The sequence below is a fragment of the Laccaria bicolor genome, genomic scaffold (assembly GCF_000143565.1).
Source record: "Laccaria bicolor S238N-H82 LACBIscaffold_12 genomic scaffold, whole genome shotgun sequence".
Lineage (NCBI taxonomy): Eukaryota > Fungi > Basidiomycota > Agaricomycetes > Agaricales > Hydnangiaceae > Laccaria > Laccaria bicolor.
Window position 1 is genome coordinate 606,266 of NW_001889883.1, and position 17,483 is coordinate 623,748.

Below are 17,483 nucleotides of genomic sequence, written 5' to 3' on the forward strand. Positions count from 1 at the left end.
AGCGCTGAGTATTGAACCGATTTATTAATTATCATCTCATATATGTTTTTCTAACACGGGCTCTACTGGCAGTATCGGCCTAAGGTTACTAGGCAAGATCCCGAAACCAATCGATCCGAATCGGTGACCTTACGGCCTTTGTAAAGCAAATGTGAGTGGTATAGATGCCTCTTTTGCATCGCAGTAGGTGATTTAAATTATACTCATAAGTTACACAGATGTCGCTGTATTTCACTCACTGGTGATGATCAATCATCCTGTGCTGCAATTGTTGTGATGCCACACATTTCTCGGCGCTAGATACAGCGCCCTTGATTGTTCCAACCTTGTTCCAACCATTGTGACATCGGGCAACCACGGTCTGAAATTTCAAACAACAAAACCACTGCAACACCCTTGTCCGCAAATGGCCACTCTAATATTTATTCCCTCCCGCTCAAATAAATCATTGAGAGCTCATATAACAAGATTCGTTCTCTCTCATCTGTTTCTTTATCGTGAATGCGCCACGGGTGTACTCCAACCTCGAAATAAGGCAGGTACCCGAGGTCAATTTTGACGACTTTTCTGTGATAGAAAAAAAAATCCAACCAGGGGCTCAAGCCAACTCTGATTGTCTAGAGTCTCTTTTCCTCGAGTCTGGCAAAGTGTGCCCACAGATTAAAAACATGGCCTTCGGATAGTATACACGACATGAGTGGAGTACACAACAGAAGGACACTTTGGGCACACTCTTCCGAGCAGAAATTCCCCATATATGGACCTCGTACTATAAATCATCGGCCAGTTATTCCTCTTTCTGGCTTCGGAACCCGAATTCCCACCGTCCCCCACAAGGCCGCTGCAATAACCTCACCTGCGCACACCTATCACTGATCGTTTCAAAATTCTTACGAATCGCGGCATTCTGATCCTCGAGTTTCATGAAAATTTGGAGGGTGGTACTCTCGCCCCGGTTCCCATTTCTTGAGCTGACAACGCTGGTGTATTTTTTGGCATCGAAGAGACGTGAGCTTGTTTTTTTTAGGGTCCTTGCGCTCAAAGCTTCCTCACGCCCAGACCTTGGCACCTTGCGGTTATTTTTTCGTAGTCGTTCAATTGATCAACTCATTTTATTCCCTAAAAGTTGTGGACATGTATTGCTCAAGGGCTATGTCGCATGACCCAGGCATTCTCATCCTAGTCATAGGCTACAAGCAGCTATACTCTTCATGACTCGTGTGTGCCGCTTGGCGGTGTCATCCTGGCAGCTGACATACCTGCTCTTTCTTTTTAGGCAATAAAATAACGTCTTTCCGATGCTACTGTTATATATCAAAAAAAAGTCGTCGGACGCTCGACGTAACGGTTGATAGATTCAACGCGATGCTCCGTTCAATTTTCCGCGCTCGACCGCGAAGCAGCGCATGTATATATATGCAACCGCTTTTAGCGTTAGTAATACTCGGCTAGTTTCTCCTCTTGATTAACCGCAATCCGACTCTGTGTTGAATAAGATGGGACTCGCTCGAATGGCGCACGAGTGCATCATTGCTGGGGTTCTGGGCGTCGTACATAAATCAAGTTGGGAAAATAAAAATACCGTCTACAAGTTTAAAGAAGCACATGGTTCCGATTAGTCCGACAAGGGACTGAAGATAAGCAAAGAAAGCAGGGATGAATTGTCAAACTAAGGCCTAGACCAAACTTAGACTAAACTTAGACTAAATTTACCGTGAACTGGCTCCCTGGCGTTTCACAAGTATTGTGCGCCCATAGCTAGTGCAGCATAGTCCCATATTTTTGGCAATGTTGTGCAAGCGTATAATAATTTAATGACGCTGCCGCCGACGGTATTGTTTACTCCGTGCTCGCGCGGCTGAGGTGTCACTGCCCTTATCATCGCCATGGTGAGGGGCAAGTGAGGGGTAGTAATTTTTTGGAATAAGTGTATGTTACAATAATAATGCACAGAGAGACGAAGAAGGGGCCTGACTCTATATATCAAACTGCGAATCGTTGTTGGTGCTCAACAAATGGTGTCGTCGCCATCGCGGGACTGAAGCAGGGGTACGGCGCTGGCGAATCCCCATACATGTCCTTCACCTTGCGCCAGACTGCTCTAAAGGTCGACATTGACCCCTTCTCGTGCACCAACGCAATCGCACATGCACAGCCACGCGGCAATTCCCACTTTGGAAATCCAATGGGGCTGGGCAACGGAGCGGGGTAAGCCGCAGAACCTTTCCCTCCAATCATAGCTGATTTGAGTCGTGGTATCGTGGCCGAAGTGGGCGTGGTGAGATAAATTGGGTGAGTCGGTGGAACAGATGGTTTAAAGTAAGGGTTCTCGTCTCCGGTAGGTGCAGAGGAGGGCTGTGAACTGAAACCACACCCCGTGCTGATTTCTACCCGAAGTCGCAGGGGCTTGAGGGTTGTATTACTGGCAGGGTCCGTGATTTGGCGGTCTAAACAACAGTTTAACAAGTCAATATCAGAGGGGTATTCCATAGGATATTTCATAATGTGAAATCCAAGCGTTTCGAGAAGCTTCACGACATCTTCCCTAGTCCTGTTTGGATCGTAAACAGAGTAAACAACACCTCCTTGCCCAGTCGACTGATGGAGTTTCCAGTTGAAAAGGTTCGAAAACCATCCCTTGAATTCCCCCACGACAGGGGAAGCGAGGAGCCTGTTTGAATTAGTCGCAGTCGGATGAACCGCTGAAGCAAGGGCGATAGGAGAGCCAAGCATTGAGATGGTCGACCTCTTCGGATGAAGTGAAGGTAATTCGATGGGGGGCGCTGTGCGCAAAAAATACAATCAGTATCTCAAAAGTGTATTTTCTAAAATAAAATCCGACTCACGCCTGGTCTTCTTTTCCTTTCCCTTCTTGTTTTTCGCGGGCGATGTAACCGGTCCAATATTTCCAATATTAACAAGCTCTTTCCCCATCTCTCTCGATACCCCGACTCCAAGACCCAGACCTGACTGTTCGTTCGAGACGTCAACATAACTCCAGCCCTCTTCTCCGGAATTTCGGTTTTCCTTGTCTGAGCGCGGATTGGTGCCTTGTGCCTCGACGTGAGTGTCAACCACTTCTCGCGGCTCGGTGATCCTTTGAGACAGTGGGAGAGGATTGGCGTTCCTAGTTGACATTTGAACTTCGTCAGCATTGGTCGAGAGGTTGGAAACGCCTGCGTTGGTCAAGGTCGTAGATCGGGCAGCAGCCTGAACAATGATGTTAACTCTCTTAGTAATTTCGTCCATCGTTTTTTGGAGTTGTGGATCGTCGGTTTGGGGTGCCGTCAGGAGAGGTAAATTCAGACCCATTGTTACGTTAGGAATGGGCCTCGATGACGCTGGTGTTTGGGTCGTTGAAACCATAGAACCCGCCATTGCTTCCCTGGAGCTCGGAGAACGGCCTTGAGTAGACGAAGACAGCACCTGATCCGTATCAACGTCCCTAGGCAACGCCGGAAGGTCGGCTGATGATGAAGCCTTCATTTTTTGGCGGTGTATTGGTGCTCCAGACTGAAGACTTACAGGAGTTCCGGTTGGCAGAGCTTCAATAGTTTGGCGTTCAGCGAAACTTGAGTATGTATTCCCTCGGCCTGCGGGTGCAGGCCGAGGGCCCATTGATACCTTAGGGCGAGCTAATGGGGCTGTCTCTCTCTTTCGAGCCTGGGTCCTCCGGACATCGGGCTGGGCTCGGTCAGCGTCATGAATGCTAAGCGGCGGCGGGCGAGGTCCAATTGGCGAGCCAAGCTTGATTCTTGGAGACGTACCACCCTCTACGACAGTCTTACCGCGATGCATTACTGGAGGGATTGGCCCGAATAGTCCAGGGTGACGAGGTGACGGAGGAGCTGGGGAGATAGCTGCGTTGACGCTGTTACGGCCACCATTAAATCTATCAGCCAGTCTAGTTTGATCTGTTTTCCGCCCGAGATTGAACTTGACAGTCCCGAGAGCAGAATCTAACTGTTTCTGCCCACCCTCATTGTTGGCCTCTGCCATTCTGTTCCGAGATGTCTCTTCTCGGTACATGTTGAGCAGAAAGTAAAAAGCCTTTGCATGGACGCCATGGCCAGCTGGTGCGCAGAGATCACGTATGATGGATGAACCTTGAGAATCGGTATGGCGGCCCCATATGATTCGTAAAGACAACAATAGTTCTGGGTCAATAAGGTGTGGCGAGGCAATTGGACGCGCGAGAGTACTAGGAGAGGGAGGCATAAGAGGAACAAGGAAATTGCTTGTGCTCGGGCCAGACACGGAGGAAGCTGACTGTGTGAGGAGCCAAGGATGCGACAAGATTTCCGGGATCTGCAGATACATTAGTAGTGACCCAGGCCAATAAATAAATGCGTAAATACCGTGATTCGCTTCTTGACATCTACCACAAGCATCCTTTCGAGCAAGTCCTTGGCCAAAGGATCGATCCAAGTCGGCATGTCGAATTTCCCACTCTTGACCTTGGAAAGTAAAGTCCGGACGTTCTTGTCATCGAAAGGAAGCCTGCCAGTCAATAGAGCGAACAAAATGACGCCGCAACTCCAGATATCCGTCGCATTTCCTTGATATTTTTCGCCATTGACAATTTCAGGGCTGGCGTAGTGCGGTGATCCGCAGCTAGTTTCTAGTTGAAGAGACGGAGGGGCAAAAGCCGCCATACCCCAGTCCGCTATCTTGATCAAGGGCGGAGTGAGCGAAGCGATCAAGATGTTTTCAGGCTTCAAGTCACGGTGAATGATGGAGAAAGTGTGGGCATAATTGAGACCGTAGACAATTTGTCGAAAATATTCGAGTGCTTCGTTCGGAGGTAATCGACCTCGATTGACCAGAAAATCGAAAAGTTCCCCGCCTTCCACATATTCGAGAACGAGAAACAGCTCCTTGTCGCCTTCAAAGACATCGTAAATGCGCATGATGTTTGGATGGTTCATAAGCTTCATCATTGTAATTTCTCTGTCGATACCTAGCCGTAACTTTTCCGATTTTGCCTTTTGAGTTGCGAGAGAAGCGCGAGAGTTAACCAGAGGAGCTACAGGCAAGATCTTGACGGCGGCGAGTTGTCCAGTCCTTTTGTGCTTAGCGATTTTAACCCGCCCAGAAGCGCCTTTGCCAACGCATTCGCCCAAGATCCAAGGACCGATATTCTTTGGGTCTGTTGGCAAGTCAAAGGCACTAGCCCCGCCAGCTGCGGCTTTCTCCTTGTCCCAGCGAGTCCCAAGAGGTGCAGTGTACTTGACAGGAGGAGCACGAGGAGGGCTGTCGGTTACCAGAGTCATATCAGTAGTGTATATAGTATAGTAATGTTGGGGTATAGGCGGAGAGCTCGACCAGCGAGCAGCAAGTGGATAGGTTTGGCACACTTGGTAGAGGTTGAAGCTAAGAGTTGTGACCACTGTGACAAAATATTTCCTTCAGGTCGATTCGAGCTCGTCGTCGACGCTCCGTATGCTTGCTGCCTCACGGCCACTGGTGAACTCGCCATGGGTCTGTGTTGGCTTTCCCCATCTCGTACGAAAGGTAACTTTGCGCGCTAGCGCCAGGCGACGACACACAGTTGGACACATTGAACTCTTGGGAAAACGCTATGTTGGACATGCAGACGCTATTCTCTCCTTTTCAGATCCCTGCTCTTCTACCAACGAGTGCAGCACACCAAGCAAACTTCATGTCGGCGCGGAAAGCCAGGCTTCTGTCTTTGAAGAGGCATCGGAAGATTATACCGCAGTGATGGTCGAATCCAAACCTCTCCCACTCTCCATCCTTGAGCTGGTTAAAACGACCCTGCCGAGGGTCTTACCAGAACCTGTGGCTGACGATCCGTCAGTTTTCGAAGAACGCGATTCCGACTACATCACTTACGCACCTGCGGAGCAGGCTGCATACTCTTCCACGCACGCACTTGCTCAGCTTGTAACCGACCACAGGTACGAAGAGGCATACTCCTTGTTTGGGGAACTCCGTGATCTTGGTGTCATTATCCCCCCTTCTCGCGTTTACGAGCAAGCAGCTTTGGCGTCCCTACGCCTTCCTGAAGCATCCGTCAGTCGTTTTGCTGATTGGTTTTCACTTATACCCCCTGCCCATCTCGCTTTTTCCCCTCGTAAATTTGAGGAAGCGCGTCGTGTTATTCTACAAACACCCGTTACCAATCTTTCTCTCGTCACCAGCATGGCGTTGATACTTGCTTCCAAGGGATACGCAGACGTGATTAGCATACACGCCGTGCCCCTTATCATACGATATGCATCTCCGGAGATGAGCCACCAATTTTTGGATGACTTGATGCAGGCACATCGATCGTACTGGAACGGTCACCGGCCACAAGACGCCCCATATATGGTGAAGAAGACATTCACCAATGTCCGCGGAATTGCTGTGCGCACCCTGGCATTTTCAAGGCGACTGGAAGAGGCCGTTGCATTGCTGCCAGATTCTCGCAATAGTACCTTCCGCCTTACCAGATATACATATGATGTCCTTCTCCGTGGTCTTCGAACAACAAGGGAATTCAAGGTTAAGCAACATATACCCCTTGTCATGACTCTCCGTAATCAAGAGTCTACATCCATTCCTGCTCCACACCACACCTCTGGGGACTTTCAGACTATAAGAGAAGTAAGCAGTGGCGATTTACTCGCCGATCCATTGGAAAATGCTGGAATGATGCCGGACATAACATTCCCAACTCCCATACATGTCAGCGACAACCTCGCAGAGACTTTGAGGTATCTCAAGAATGGTCTATCCTCTAAGACTGGCATCCCCCACCCATACACTATTGTCAATTTCTTCGCAGAATATCGGTTTACAGGCAGGTCCCGCGCCTTGGCGTTGCTCCTACGAAGATCCGTTCGTTCCAGTTACGCCAGCACTTCTGCATTCCTATTGGCCGAAATGCTATACTACCGGAAACTCAAGCAACACAGCCTTGTTATTCAGACCTTCGTGGACCATTTTTATCTCTCTGGTGTCCCAAGAGACGATATCCTCACATGTTACAACCGGGTGAAGCATCAACAAGCTGAATTCAGTGACCCAGATCATGTATCAACTGAGGAAGAAGAGGCGCCTCCTCATCGGGTATGCGAATACGGAAATCGTATTGTCCTCCCTCGAGGAAAACTCTGGCCTTCCGCCCAACATTGCAATCTCATCTGGCATTCCCTTGTCGACATCGCGCCGGATGATGCTACAGTTGAGCGCCTCTACCACAGACTTCTTCAAGTGGCAGCTGGTGACCACTCCGCTGAGCCTGATGGTTTGCCATTGGTTACGTCTGTCAAGGTCACGACATCGTCCGGAGCGTTCACTCCATTCATAAAGCGACTGATGTTTGCATCAGGCGCCAGCAGAGGCGCTGAGATCATCAGTAATATGCTGAGTCTTGGCCTTCGGCCCAACGTATATCATTTTACGGAGCTTGCAGGAACTTATGCACGCTTGGGCGACCCAGAGCGTGCTTTTTTCGTTTTGGATCAAATGGAGAATCAGTCTGGGAAACAGACCAATGACGGGACGGCGGGCAGTGCGACGACGGAAGAACAGGACAACATATTTCCTCCCCCTGATTTGATCATGTACATTTCCCTCATGCGCGGATTCATCATCGCTCGGAATCTAGAAGGTGCTCTAGAGGTTGACCGAAGATTGCGCTTAGTTCATGAGCACGTTCTTGGTCAGAATGAGTATCTTGACATGGTTTACGCCGACCTGGAGCCGTTAAAGGAAGAAGTTGCTAGGGTACGTTTTTGATACATCACTGCGAGCTGAACCTAACAGCAGGTCCCCCTTCTCAGACTTCACCATAACCTTGGGAGACAACTGAAATGTGTCCATTTTGACCCTAAAGGGGTCTGACTCCCCCCTCCCTCCCAGATAGAAGGAGTGCCATTCGGACCGGAGTGAGGTGCTGGTACTTATGCCTTGTATGCCTCAAAATCGCATATGGATGATCCTGAGATCACAAACGGCATACCATCTATCTCCAGCGGCACTAACGTGGCTGCATCGCACAGATCATATCTGCTTCTTCACATAGATTGGGCGCTAGTCGGAACCGCTACAAACTTCCGGTCTAGTATTGAAGCTACCAATTATATTCACACGGGAGTAAGGAGATTTCTAAAATAATCCTGTAGACTTATGCCGATGTAGCTCGCTATCTACACATATGACCACGTGATAACACTTTCGCCCCACATTCAGGCGAAGGATATTCAAGAACGCGCCTGTAAAATCTCAAAGAACGCCGTGTACTCATCTGGCGTCATCAGATCATGGTCTTCTTCCGTGACCTGCGAATATGGCTTCGGGAGACCGTTCACTGGAAGATAATGGTGAGCGAAAGGAATAGCAGATAGGAGAGAACAGAAAGGCAAACCATTAACCATAGGGTCTTCCTCGCCCTCAAAAGGCGGTGGAATCTCCTCAACCATGATCGCATCTTGCTCTATCTCAATCCCACCATCCGGCGTATACCCATTGACCATCCCATAGTCATATACCGGCAGCGCATCCATTTTTGCTACCTTGACTTTTACCGAGCCCACATCTTCTCTTGAACGGGACCGTTTCCGATAGTCGTTGAGTGAGTCTAGGTACTCAAGATTCGGTTTCCGATCTTCCTCTTCGTCGTTGGGGAAATCACCAAAATCGGAACTACCAGGGGCACTGAGACCAGTGGGGGTCGCTTGTGCGGATGGGGCCGCTGATGCCGCCAACGACGCGTAATATTGGTCATATACTGAAAAGCGGACACATCATAAAGAGTTGAGTCAGCTTGGAGATGAGCCAGTAACGTACAATCCGACTCTGGATTAATAACTGGCTTGACGTCCTCCACGAGGTTAACAACTTGCTGCTGTGGCACCTGCCGTCCAGCAACGCCCAAACCCCTCAGCATGTCGTCGTTTGATAACTTGTCCTCCGTTCGAGCATTCTCCTGCACACCAAGCGCCGTCAGATCCCCGGTAATCGTACTCCTCAAATGCCATGCTGGGAGTGCATTCTGCTGCCTCTTCAAATCTGCTTCGGCATCCCTTTCATGCTTTCGTGTGATCTCATCTTTATCCATAGCCATCATAACCCTAATCCCAGCATCTTCCTGTTGCTTTGAATCTGACCCGGCAACCTTGAGGTCTGAACCCGTCTGAGCTGCTTTTTGTTTGTCGGCGTCGCTCGGGTTGTTCTTCACCCACGCTGCGACGTCAAATCTGGTAGCCAGTGATTATGAGAGATAGGAAAAAAAACCCGAAGATAAATTCTTTGACGCACGCAGGTAAGACCATTGCCTCGCTTTTCTGCAGGCCCTCACGGATAAACCTCATTTGGTGATTAAACCGCTGCATCCTGTCTTTGCTCCCTTGTACGCTCTCCGCATTCTCGTTATCAACCACCTCTGCATGACAGATCTCACATATCAAGATGCCGAGATTGAAGTCCATGAGCTTGTCGACTTCGAGGGGCGCGTAGGACTGTTTGCATTGGGTACAAATGTAACCTTTGTTATCAAGTTCCTGCAGTAGTTTGTGAGTCAACGTCGACTTAGTAAGAAACGATCAAGATACATTGCGCAGCGAGGAATCAATTTTGTGTCGCATCGTCGCAATTCGCCACTTGACAACATTGCAAAAATGTTCGTAGTCGATATAGTAATATTGCTTCCCAACTGACCGCTGAGCACCTTCCTTCAGCTCGTTTTGCCGATATCTGGACAAGGATAAGAAGGTGAGCATGAGAACAAAGGAAGAGCTTACATTTTGACCAAACAGTCATTGTGCAATACGGCGATGATCTTGTTCAGCTCCTTTGGCTGGAGCCCCATTCTCCCTGCCAAATCATCGTCTTTGAGGCTACGCAACAGCAACCAATCGTCAGGCGTCAGACGTCAACGAAAATTAGGCAAACAGGCAAGGTAACACAAATTGAAGTATGCGAAAAGTGTGCTGCTAGCACAGTGTAAATACTTACACCGGATGGCGTGCAAGCTGGTCCAAAATGATCGTGAACTTTGCCTCGTAGAAGGCCCTGGAGACGTGCTGGACAAGAAGGCGAAGTGTCTCTTGGTCCTCCTTGGTGGCCATCAGCCGTGTGTGCGATCCTAGGCCCTAAGGCCGTCACTAGAGTGGGCCGACAGCAGGTAGTATTTCCTGAACTGGGGCAGTTAAAAGTGCGGTAGTGGCGGTATGAAAACAAAGAGGAGAAAAATATTGTTGTGTGGTCATATTGGTACAAGTAATACTTTATCCTACTTTACTACCTCTTGCTTCAGACCGTCAACGAGCCCTTTTGCAATGGAAACATTGACGGCTTTTTCTTGAAATGCAACCCTATTTTTGAACCATTCTATCCAGTGCTCGGCGCGTACCCCATCCTCCTTTTGGTCTAACAACCCAGTTGATATGTCCACGACGTCTGGGCGACCTGCATGCCACCAAACAACAAACGCACCACACGTTCCACAATACTCTCGATACCGCCCGGGGCTGGATTGATACTGTTTGAGTCCAGGTTGCCGATTCTCTTCATGAAAGTAGTCGACCACTTCATTTGTCCCAATTTCATGCATATTTGCTCGCGAGACAAATGCGATGCTCTGGATGTCGCATCCCCCAGCCAACCTGCAATAGTGACATACGCAGTGAGCACCCAAGTACTTGGCTGGCTCTCCCGGAACGGTTGACTCTCGCAGCCACCACTTGTCGTCTGTTGGATTCCGAAGCTTTGCCAAATGGGTTACGTCCATTGGATAAATAAAGTCGGGGTAGGGCGCGTGGGGAATATAGGAGAGCTCACTCGGGCGACTGAACTTGAATCCTATTGTTCCGCAGTGACAGTATGCCGTTAGTTCGCCCTGTGGTGAGGACAGCTTTTCGGAGCGCCACCCCATTGGTACAAGCTCACTACCAACACCTTTGGAGTACCTGGGAAGCTTGACTCCATCAATTTCCTTTATTATGTTGGCCAGACCACCATCCAGAGTGTCAGCGACAAAGGTATGGGAGTCGATTTTTATGATACCATCTACCCTGTCAAGCGCACCGCCAGAGACAGCCCAACGTTGTGGGCCACTGGTATAACGAACAAGCAGGTGTGCGGAACAGAGAGGGCAGAAGTAGCGGGTTTCTGTGGGCGTTGGCTTATATGATGTGAAACGCTGAAGATTGGCCGCGTGGTCGGCGACACTGTCCAACGGTTTGCCGACGATTGGGACGACGTAAAAGGCCATTTTCCCGGTCACATGTCTACACTTGTTGCAGTGACAGAGAGTGCAGGAGATTGGCAGAGAATCGGTACGAAAGGCGACGCGCAATGCGCCGTTGCCACAATGGCAATTGACTTTGACGTAGGTTACGGTTACGGACATGGGGATGTAGTACACAATCGAAAAGTAGTTATAAGTCCTCAAGTGAGACACGATGAAACTGATTACAGAGACTATATATTTACGGAATACCTTGCCAGTGGTATAGTACCGTGCCCTGTAACAACCGTCTTAGATTGTGTAGAGTTGCAAAAAAAAATTGAAATGCACCGTGTTGTTCTCCTTCTGAACAGCCTTTCTGTTGACAAGCGCAATTAGACATTTGTTGACTCTGGCTTGACTGAGGTCTGGGGGTTTGATCAGGTCAGTCACTGACAGATGAAACGATTGAGCTATCTATTGTGAATGAATGTAGTAGAAGAGAACCGACATTTCACGGTATTGCCAGGCGCGTTCATTAAGCCTTCAATGACACCTTCCATGTTGCGGCGTAAATTCTGTCGACATATGAAGATGAGTCTTGGAAGAGTAAGCGAAAGAACGTACTGGATCACTACCACGAAATTCGAGTGGCAGGCAGGATATAATCCTCTCTATCTCAATCTGAACGAAAATAAGCAAATATTTTTGCAATGAAATGATCCAACACGCACACTTCTTTCCTTCTTCTCTTTGGCGGTTAGCTTGGGTTTGGCGCCTTTTTTCTTCGGTGCTCCACCTGACTTGTTACCCGATCCTGATGAAAGAGCCGTTGCAGTGGTTGTATTGCCTGCATATGTCAAATCGGCTTCGGTGGTTTCTGATAATGCTGTCTTATCAGCTGACACCTGCGCCTCTCGTTCGCGATTTATCGCCTCCGTTTTAGCCTTGAGAGCTTCCATGGCGGCCAGAGCTTCTTCCTCTGAAATAAAGCTGAAATGAGTTGTGAGAGATTCGACAAGTTACACCCATACCTGCGCGCCTCTTCGCTAAGAGATACGACGCGTCCGTTGGGGCCTATGCCACCAACATGCATGACCCTGGCTGAGCTCCTCGATCAAGACGTGATTCAAAGGAGCAGCACACCTGGGGCCAATCAGTCGTCAGAGCGTTCATATTCATGACGTATAGCCAACTCGCAAAGGATTCATTAAAAGTCCCAAGGGCATCGCTAAGGTTCTTCATGCCTTCCATGTTGGTTTGCAGAGCCTCTGTCTCGTCGACAAATTCGGACATTGCTGGTTCGAGAAATCCAAGGCCATGAGGAGCATCTGGGTAAGCACCAGAGCGAGAGAGAGCAAAGAGAGAGCCCTGCGATACCCGCCGTAACGGTGTGCGATGTGGAGTTTGCGAAGAATACATCAGAGCAGGTGTCAACACCGGTCACATGTCACATTCGCCCGTCCACTGCAGATTGACGAAACGTATACTCAAGAAATACATATATATGATACGAATATGTGAGGAACAACGTGGATACAGAGACGTAGGTAGTAAAGATAATAAAGATAGAATTGTCAAGAAAGTGGTTGGAAGGCTAGTCCGAATACCCAGCTAAATCGTCCGATGAAGGAATTTCGGCGACCAAAGGAGGTTTGCGTACGCGGTGCAAAAGGGAGGGTCCGCCCTCATCCTCATCCTCGTCCTCATCGGTATTTCCCTCCGGGTCCGATGACTCGTCTGCAGAAGGCATAGACTGGGTTGGCTTGCGCGAACGTAGTGGACGCACCGACTTCGTTGGTGTAGGCGTTCCTCCGGACTCAGCATCGCTCTCAGCCACCGTCGGTTTTTTTCTCGTCGTTCTGACTACCTTTAGTGCTTTTTACATAGGGAAGAAGGACTGGTGAGCGAACCTAGGACTCTTAACTCGAGTTCGTTTTCGATTGAGTGGAGAATTCAATTTCCCTGAACCCGGAGTGTGTACTCTTCTAATGCAATATTCCCGTGATCCATCACCATGGTCTTATCAAACGTACTCACTTGGCTCCTCTCCTTTTCTTTGGTGTGAGTGGGGGAGGAGACGCTATTTCCGCTGCAGTGTCCGAAAAATCAGGCTCTGAATGTTCTCTGGATCGGTTAACACCGTAGGGTTAGTCAACAGCCTAATATCGAAAACTACAACATACCCAGCACGATCTGGTGACCTATGTTGAGTAGTATTGTGCGCTGACTTGGTGGATGGCGGCACTGGAGAGCTTAGGTAGGTGAGGGTCGCATCCTTCACAAAGCAGAAAGGGACTTACTTTGTCTGACTTTCAACAGTTGGTTCGTCTTCACTGTGGAAAATGTAAGGCTCAAAAGCGCCAGTTTGAAAGAAATTCTAACCTAGGTTCCTCCTCTTGCGCAGCGGTTCGGACTGGCGCAGATTCCTCTTGGCGAGAGCCTGCTTCTGGTACCTCAACCCCAATTTGTTGGTAGAGATCACAAAATTCTTGGTCCAGATATTGGGTAGGATCGATTTCTCTTAATTCATCGGCGAATAATTTTGAGAACCGGTCCTTGAAACGGCCAAACAACTTGCCGACAGCAGCATTTTCGAATGGAGTTTGCTAAAGGCGCGTTGAGTTCATAACAAAGAAGACGAAGGCAAAGATTTTACCTGCTCATGGTGAGAGATCAAAATGTCCAATTTGTGTATAGAGCGCTGATCAAGCCCGGGATTAATCTGCAACTGGCCGAGTAGCTGGCAGAGGACCTTATAGTCCTCGACTATGGATCGCCAGTTGGTCATTTGGGGCGGTAGACAGGGTTATTAACGGACCTGAGCGTTCTTCGTCGTACAACGCAAGTAGAATGTCAACAGCCAAGTCAACATGCACTTCTTGATTGCCGGTTTTGGCAACACTGTTGACGCAACGAATATCAACCTAACTTTATAGAAAAAAACGAGGGAATGTCATACATCTCCGCTGTCCTCTGTGGATTGGTCCAATCGATCAACAAAAGTCCAAATTGGTATGGTGATATCATCTCTTGACCCTCTTCTATTTCATCGTATGTCCGTGAAACGAAATCGAATGCTGGTATAAAGATCTATTTTCTGTCAGATTGGCAGAAAGGGTGACCAACCGTATATGTACCGATTGGATATAGCTTTGATTTGCTGAGGAGGCGTAGGCATAGACGGGGAAGAAATATGACAGACACTGCCGCAGTTCCTGGTTGTCAACGGTCGTCGGAGACACATACATCAATGCTAGGCATGTCAGAACCTAACAACGAACCTTAGGTTGAGTATAAAATGAGATCCGCTAAGCAGCTTACATTAGGGTCTGTGATTATTCCGGCTAGAAGAAGCTTGCAAAATCCAGTGCACAAGATGACTTGGACGGCAGGGGATTCTTCAGCTTCAAGAGTCTGCAGTAAGAAGTCGATAATACGTTTCGCCTTGAATTGTATATTTTGGTTTGAATCCTACTGATGCCGATGATGGAAGACACACGCACGATATCCTCTGAGTGTCCAAAGAAATCTTGGTCATACATAAAAAGAAGGTCAAAAATGACTCGTATAACTTGTAGCTTGAGTTCAGTTGATGCATTCTGTGCTTGGCTGACGAAGAGTTGGAATGAACTTAATGCCATATTCTGTCCGACGTCTGAGCAGGACAACTTCGAACACGAGCGTGACGCACACCTTGGCGATGAGACAACAGAGACCCAGGCTGATAAGAGCCTTCTCCCGCATGGCTAGCTCCTTCCTCTTCACTGAAGGAATAATAAGATCCGCCAGAATTCCTTCTAGGGTTGAATTGTCTTCAAAAGACTTGCGATTTGGTCAACATATGCTCTCTCGGCGAACAGAAGATACTTACGCCATCGACACGCTCCAGCATAGCGATACATAGCAGAAGACACCGAATGTCTTTCGCATCTGCGTCTATCCGTTCCTCCGCCGACATCTCTTCACGGCCTTTCGTCCGGCGGAGGGATCGCTCTTTCCTGATTGTACTCAGTGTAGTGTCAGGATCGTCGTGCTTAGAAGGGTAAAGGGAAAGGTGAGGGGGGAATGGAGAAGTTAAAAGAGGGATGGCCTACGTCTACTTGGTTATCATCATCCTCACCATCATCATCTCCTTCTCGCAGGTCGACGATGATCTCGACAACGATTCTGATAAGGTCACGCTCTGAAGGCATGATCTCTTTCAAGACGTCAAAGCAATTCTGAATCAAGCCTGGAGGTAATTTCGGATGGCCTAGCATGTCCTCTAATTCCAGGTTAAATAAATGAGTCAGCTTGAGCGATGGCGGCCATTAATATCAGAATACTGACTGACGACAGTGAACACCTTCCTACGGCCAATTTCATCCCCGTAGTCCAACTTCAAAGTCACCCTTAACAGCTCGCCCAGGATGGCTTCCCGCTTAGCGAGCTCCTCCTCCAGGACTTCGTCCTCGTCCGCCTCATTGAGATCTTCAAGAGCTTCCAATAGCAGATTATAAGATTCCTGCATATGGAATGCAAAGGCCGTGACGACAGGCAATGCCGCGGCTTCCAAAAGAGTTTCATTTTTCACGCTGATGCAGTGCTCAACAAACACGCGAGCAAGCACAATTGACTCTGGTGTGAGATTCTTCCAGTATGCGTCTGCAGAGTACGCTGTTAGCGCAAGGCCGCCCCAATCGTATTCTTCACTCACCAGGGAAGGTAAACACGGTGGGAAGATCGGGTCTAGTGACGAAGATAGACGTCATCGCGTCAACGGCAATTGTCTCCCCAGGCCCGACCACGTCGAACAGTGCAAGGAAGCGAATCAACCCCTTCATTACACCCCCATCGTCTCCTTCCCAAGTAGCCTCCTCCGCTTTATCCGTTTCGGCAAGGACAATATCAAACCAGCTGGCTACCAACTTTCCAGCAGCCACGCGAACTCCGGGCTCTCTATCGCCGAGTCCGTCTTTGACGACTTGTTCGCGTTGAGCTATCGTCAACTGACGTGGATGACTTAGTCTTGTCTGGAGAACGCCAGCGTATACTATTTTGCGGGTGAGAGGGTCCACATCCCGGGTGCGACTCAAGATGGCATCAAGCGTGGCTGAAGATAGAGGAATATTCAACAAGGCGGTGCGGCGGACTTCTCTATACGTCGAGGTAAGATGGAACGTGTGGTTAGGTGAGTGAACTTGGGAACGCACGCTGCGGAATCGCTTGAGACGACGTCCAAAAGTATCTCAAGAATGGACTTTTCCCCTTCTTCGACTTCGTCCGGATCCTCAGTGCCCACAAGTTTAGATAGTGCAGCAACTGCATGACTCCGAATCAGCGGCTCCTTGTCGGATAGTCTGTCCATCAAGTTATCACGGAGCATGCTATACATATCCTCACTGAGAATAGAGAAATCAAATATAGTTCGAAGGAACAGACTCGATTCTACTTACTCCACTTCTCCGATGTGCAATATCATTTCAGCAACAAAATGAATGCAGCGGTATCGGATATTTTTATTCTTCGCAACGAATCCTTGGATGAGCCATTGTAATAGGCGGGCGACAAATCGTGTTGTGAAATTGTCTTCCTCGTCAGCCGAATCGGGCGCTTGAGCTGAAGAAGACGACGCCAAGTTAGATTTGCCCAAAGAAACTGCAGAGTGTAAGACGTTTCAGCAATGGAGAAAGCGAGGAGGCGATCAACAGCCCAAAAAAAAAGGAACGCGCCTTTCTCGTTGATAAATTGAACATACGCCCCAACATATTTCACAATCCGATCTGCCGTCGCCGATCCCTTCTTCACTGGCAATATCCGACTGATCATATCAATAAACACATCCCCAAACGCCCGCTCTCCAATGGGTTTGACGCCAGTCCCACCAGCCTTCGAGGGCTTCGTGATCGCTGCCGCCTTGACATGGAGCTTGTACAGAGTTACACAATTTTTCTTATGGTTGGCGATAGATGATTGCGCTTGGTCGAATAGCGCAGCGATAGTCTCCTGCAGGTCGTCCAGGACCCTGGTGGATTTGACCATGAGGTATGCACACGGGTAAACGAAGTTGAACTTGCGATCAGCGCGTGATCGATCCGTGTCGTTGTTGATTTCTGTCGACGCGTTATTATGCGCTATTTGGTTTCGCCCCAAAACTGAGTCATTCTCCTATGGTGGTACAACGGTGGTATGGTGGTATACAAGGAAATTCTACACGTATCCTATAGAATGCGAGGGATACGGAACACCTGGGTAATATCCTCCTTATCAGCGGACATATGTAGTCCTCCGTGGTTTAAGGAGGTAAAAGATGGAAGGAGAT

At 48.8% G+C, this 17,483-nt stretch overlaps 5 protein-coding genes across 5 annotated transcripts; 1 reads left to right on the top strand and 4 right to left on the bottom strand.

The window, feature by feature from the left end:
- Positions 1 to 5,442: 5,442 nt before the first annotated feature.
- On the top strand, positions 5,443 to 7,805 carry LACBIDRAFT_297705 (uncharacterized protein; the record flags this gene model as incomplete). Its single annotated transcript, XM_001881094.1, has 2 exons — positions 5,443 to 7,737; positions 7,794 to 7,805. The coding sequence occupies 2 exons, from the start codon at positions 5,443 to 5,445 to the stop codon at positions 7,803 to 7,805; spliced, it is 2,307 nt and encodes a 768-aa protein (XP_001881129.1).
- Positions 7,806 to 8,213: 408 nt separating this feature from the next.
- On the bottom strand, positions 8,214 to 10,079 carry LACBIDRAFT_297707 (uncharacterized protein; the record flags this gene model as incomplete). The annotated part of the gene is made up of 7 exons (XM_001881275.1): positions 8,214 to 8,320; positions 8,378 to 8,740; positions 8,800 to 9,209; positions 9,271 to 9,512; positions 9,564 to 9,705; positions 9,753 to 9,848; positions 9,967 to 10,079. 7 exons carry the CDS (start codon positions 10,077 to 10,079, stop codon positions 8,214 to 8,216), a joined length of 1,473 nt encoding a protein of 490 aa, XP_001881310.1.
- Positions 10,080 to 10,243: 164 nt separating this feature from the next.
- Positions 10,244 to 11,362, bottom strand: LACBIDRAFT_297708 (uncharacterized protein; the record flags this gene model as incomplete). Its single annotated transcript, XM_001881276.1, has 1 exon — positions 10,244 to 11,362. The coding sequence occupies one exon, from the start codon at positions 11,360 to 11,362 to the stop codon at positions 10,244 to 10,246; it is 1,119 nt and encodes a 372-aa protein (XP_001881311.1).
- Positions 11,363 to 12,325: 963 nt separating this feature from the next.
- On the bottom strand, positions 12,326 to 12,574 carry LACBIDRAFT_154199 (uncharacterized protein; the record flags this gene model as incomplete). Its single annotated transcript, XM_001881277.1, has 1 exon — positions 12,326 to 12,574. A coding segment is annotated over one exon (249 nt), but the record flags the coding sequence as incomplete, so codon positions are not given.
- A 1,527-nt stretch (positions 12,575 to 14,101) lies between these two features.
- LACBIDRAFT_235360 (uncharacterized protein) lies at positions 14,102 to 17,203 on the bottom strand (the record flags this gene model as incomplete). The annotated part of the gene is made up of 12 exons (XM_001881278.1): positions 14,102 to 14,272; positions 14,320 to 14,451; positions 14,504 to 14,626; positions 14,680 to 14,826; positions 14,876 to 15,004; positions 15,054 to 15,215; positions 15,277 to 15,446; positions 15,512 to 15,826; positions 15,879 to 16,318; positions 16,375 to 16,563; positions 16,618 to 16,754; positions 16,871 to 17,203. 12 exons carry the CDS (start codon positions 17,201 to 17,203, stop codon positions 14,102 to 14,104), a joined length of 2,448 nt encoding a protein of 815 aa, XP_001881313.1.
- Between the last annotated feature and the right edge of the window lie 280 nt (positions 17,204 to 17,483).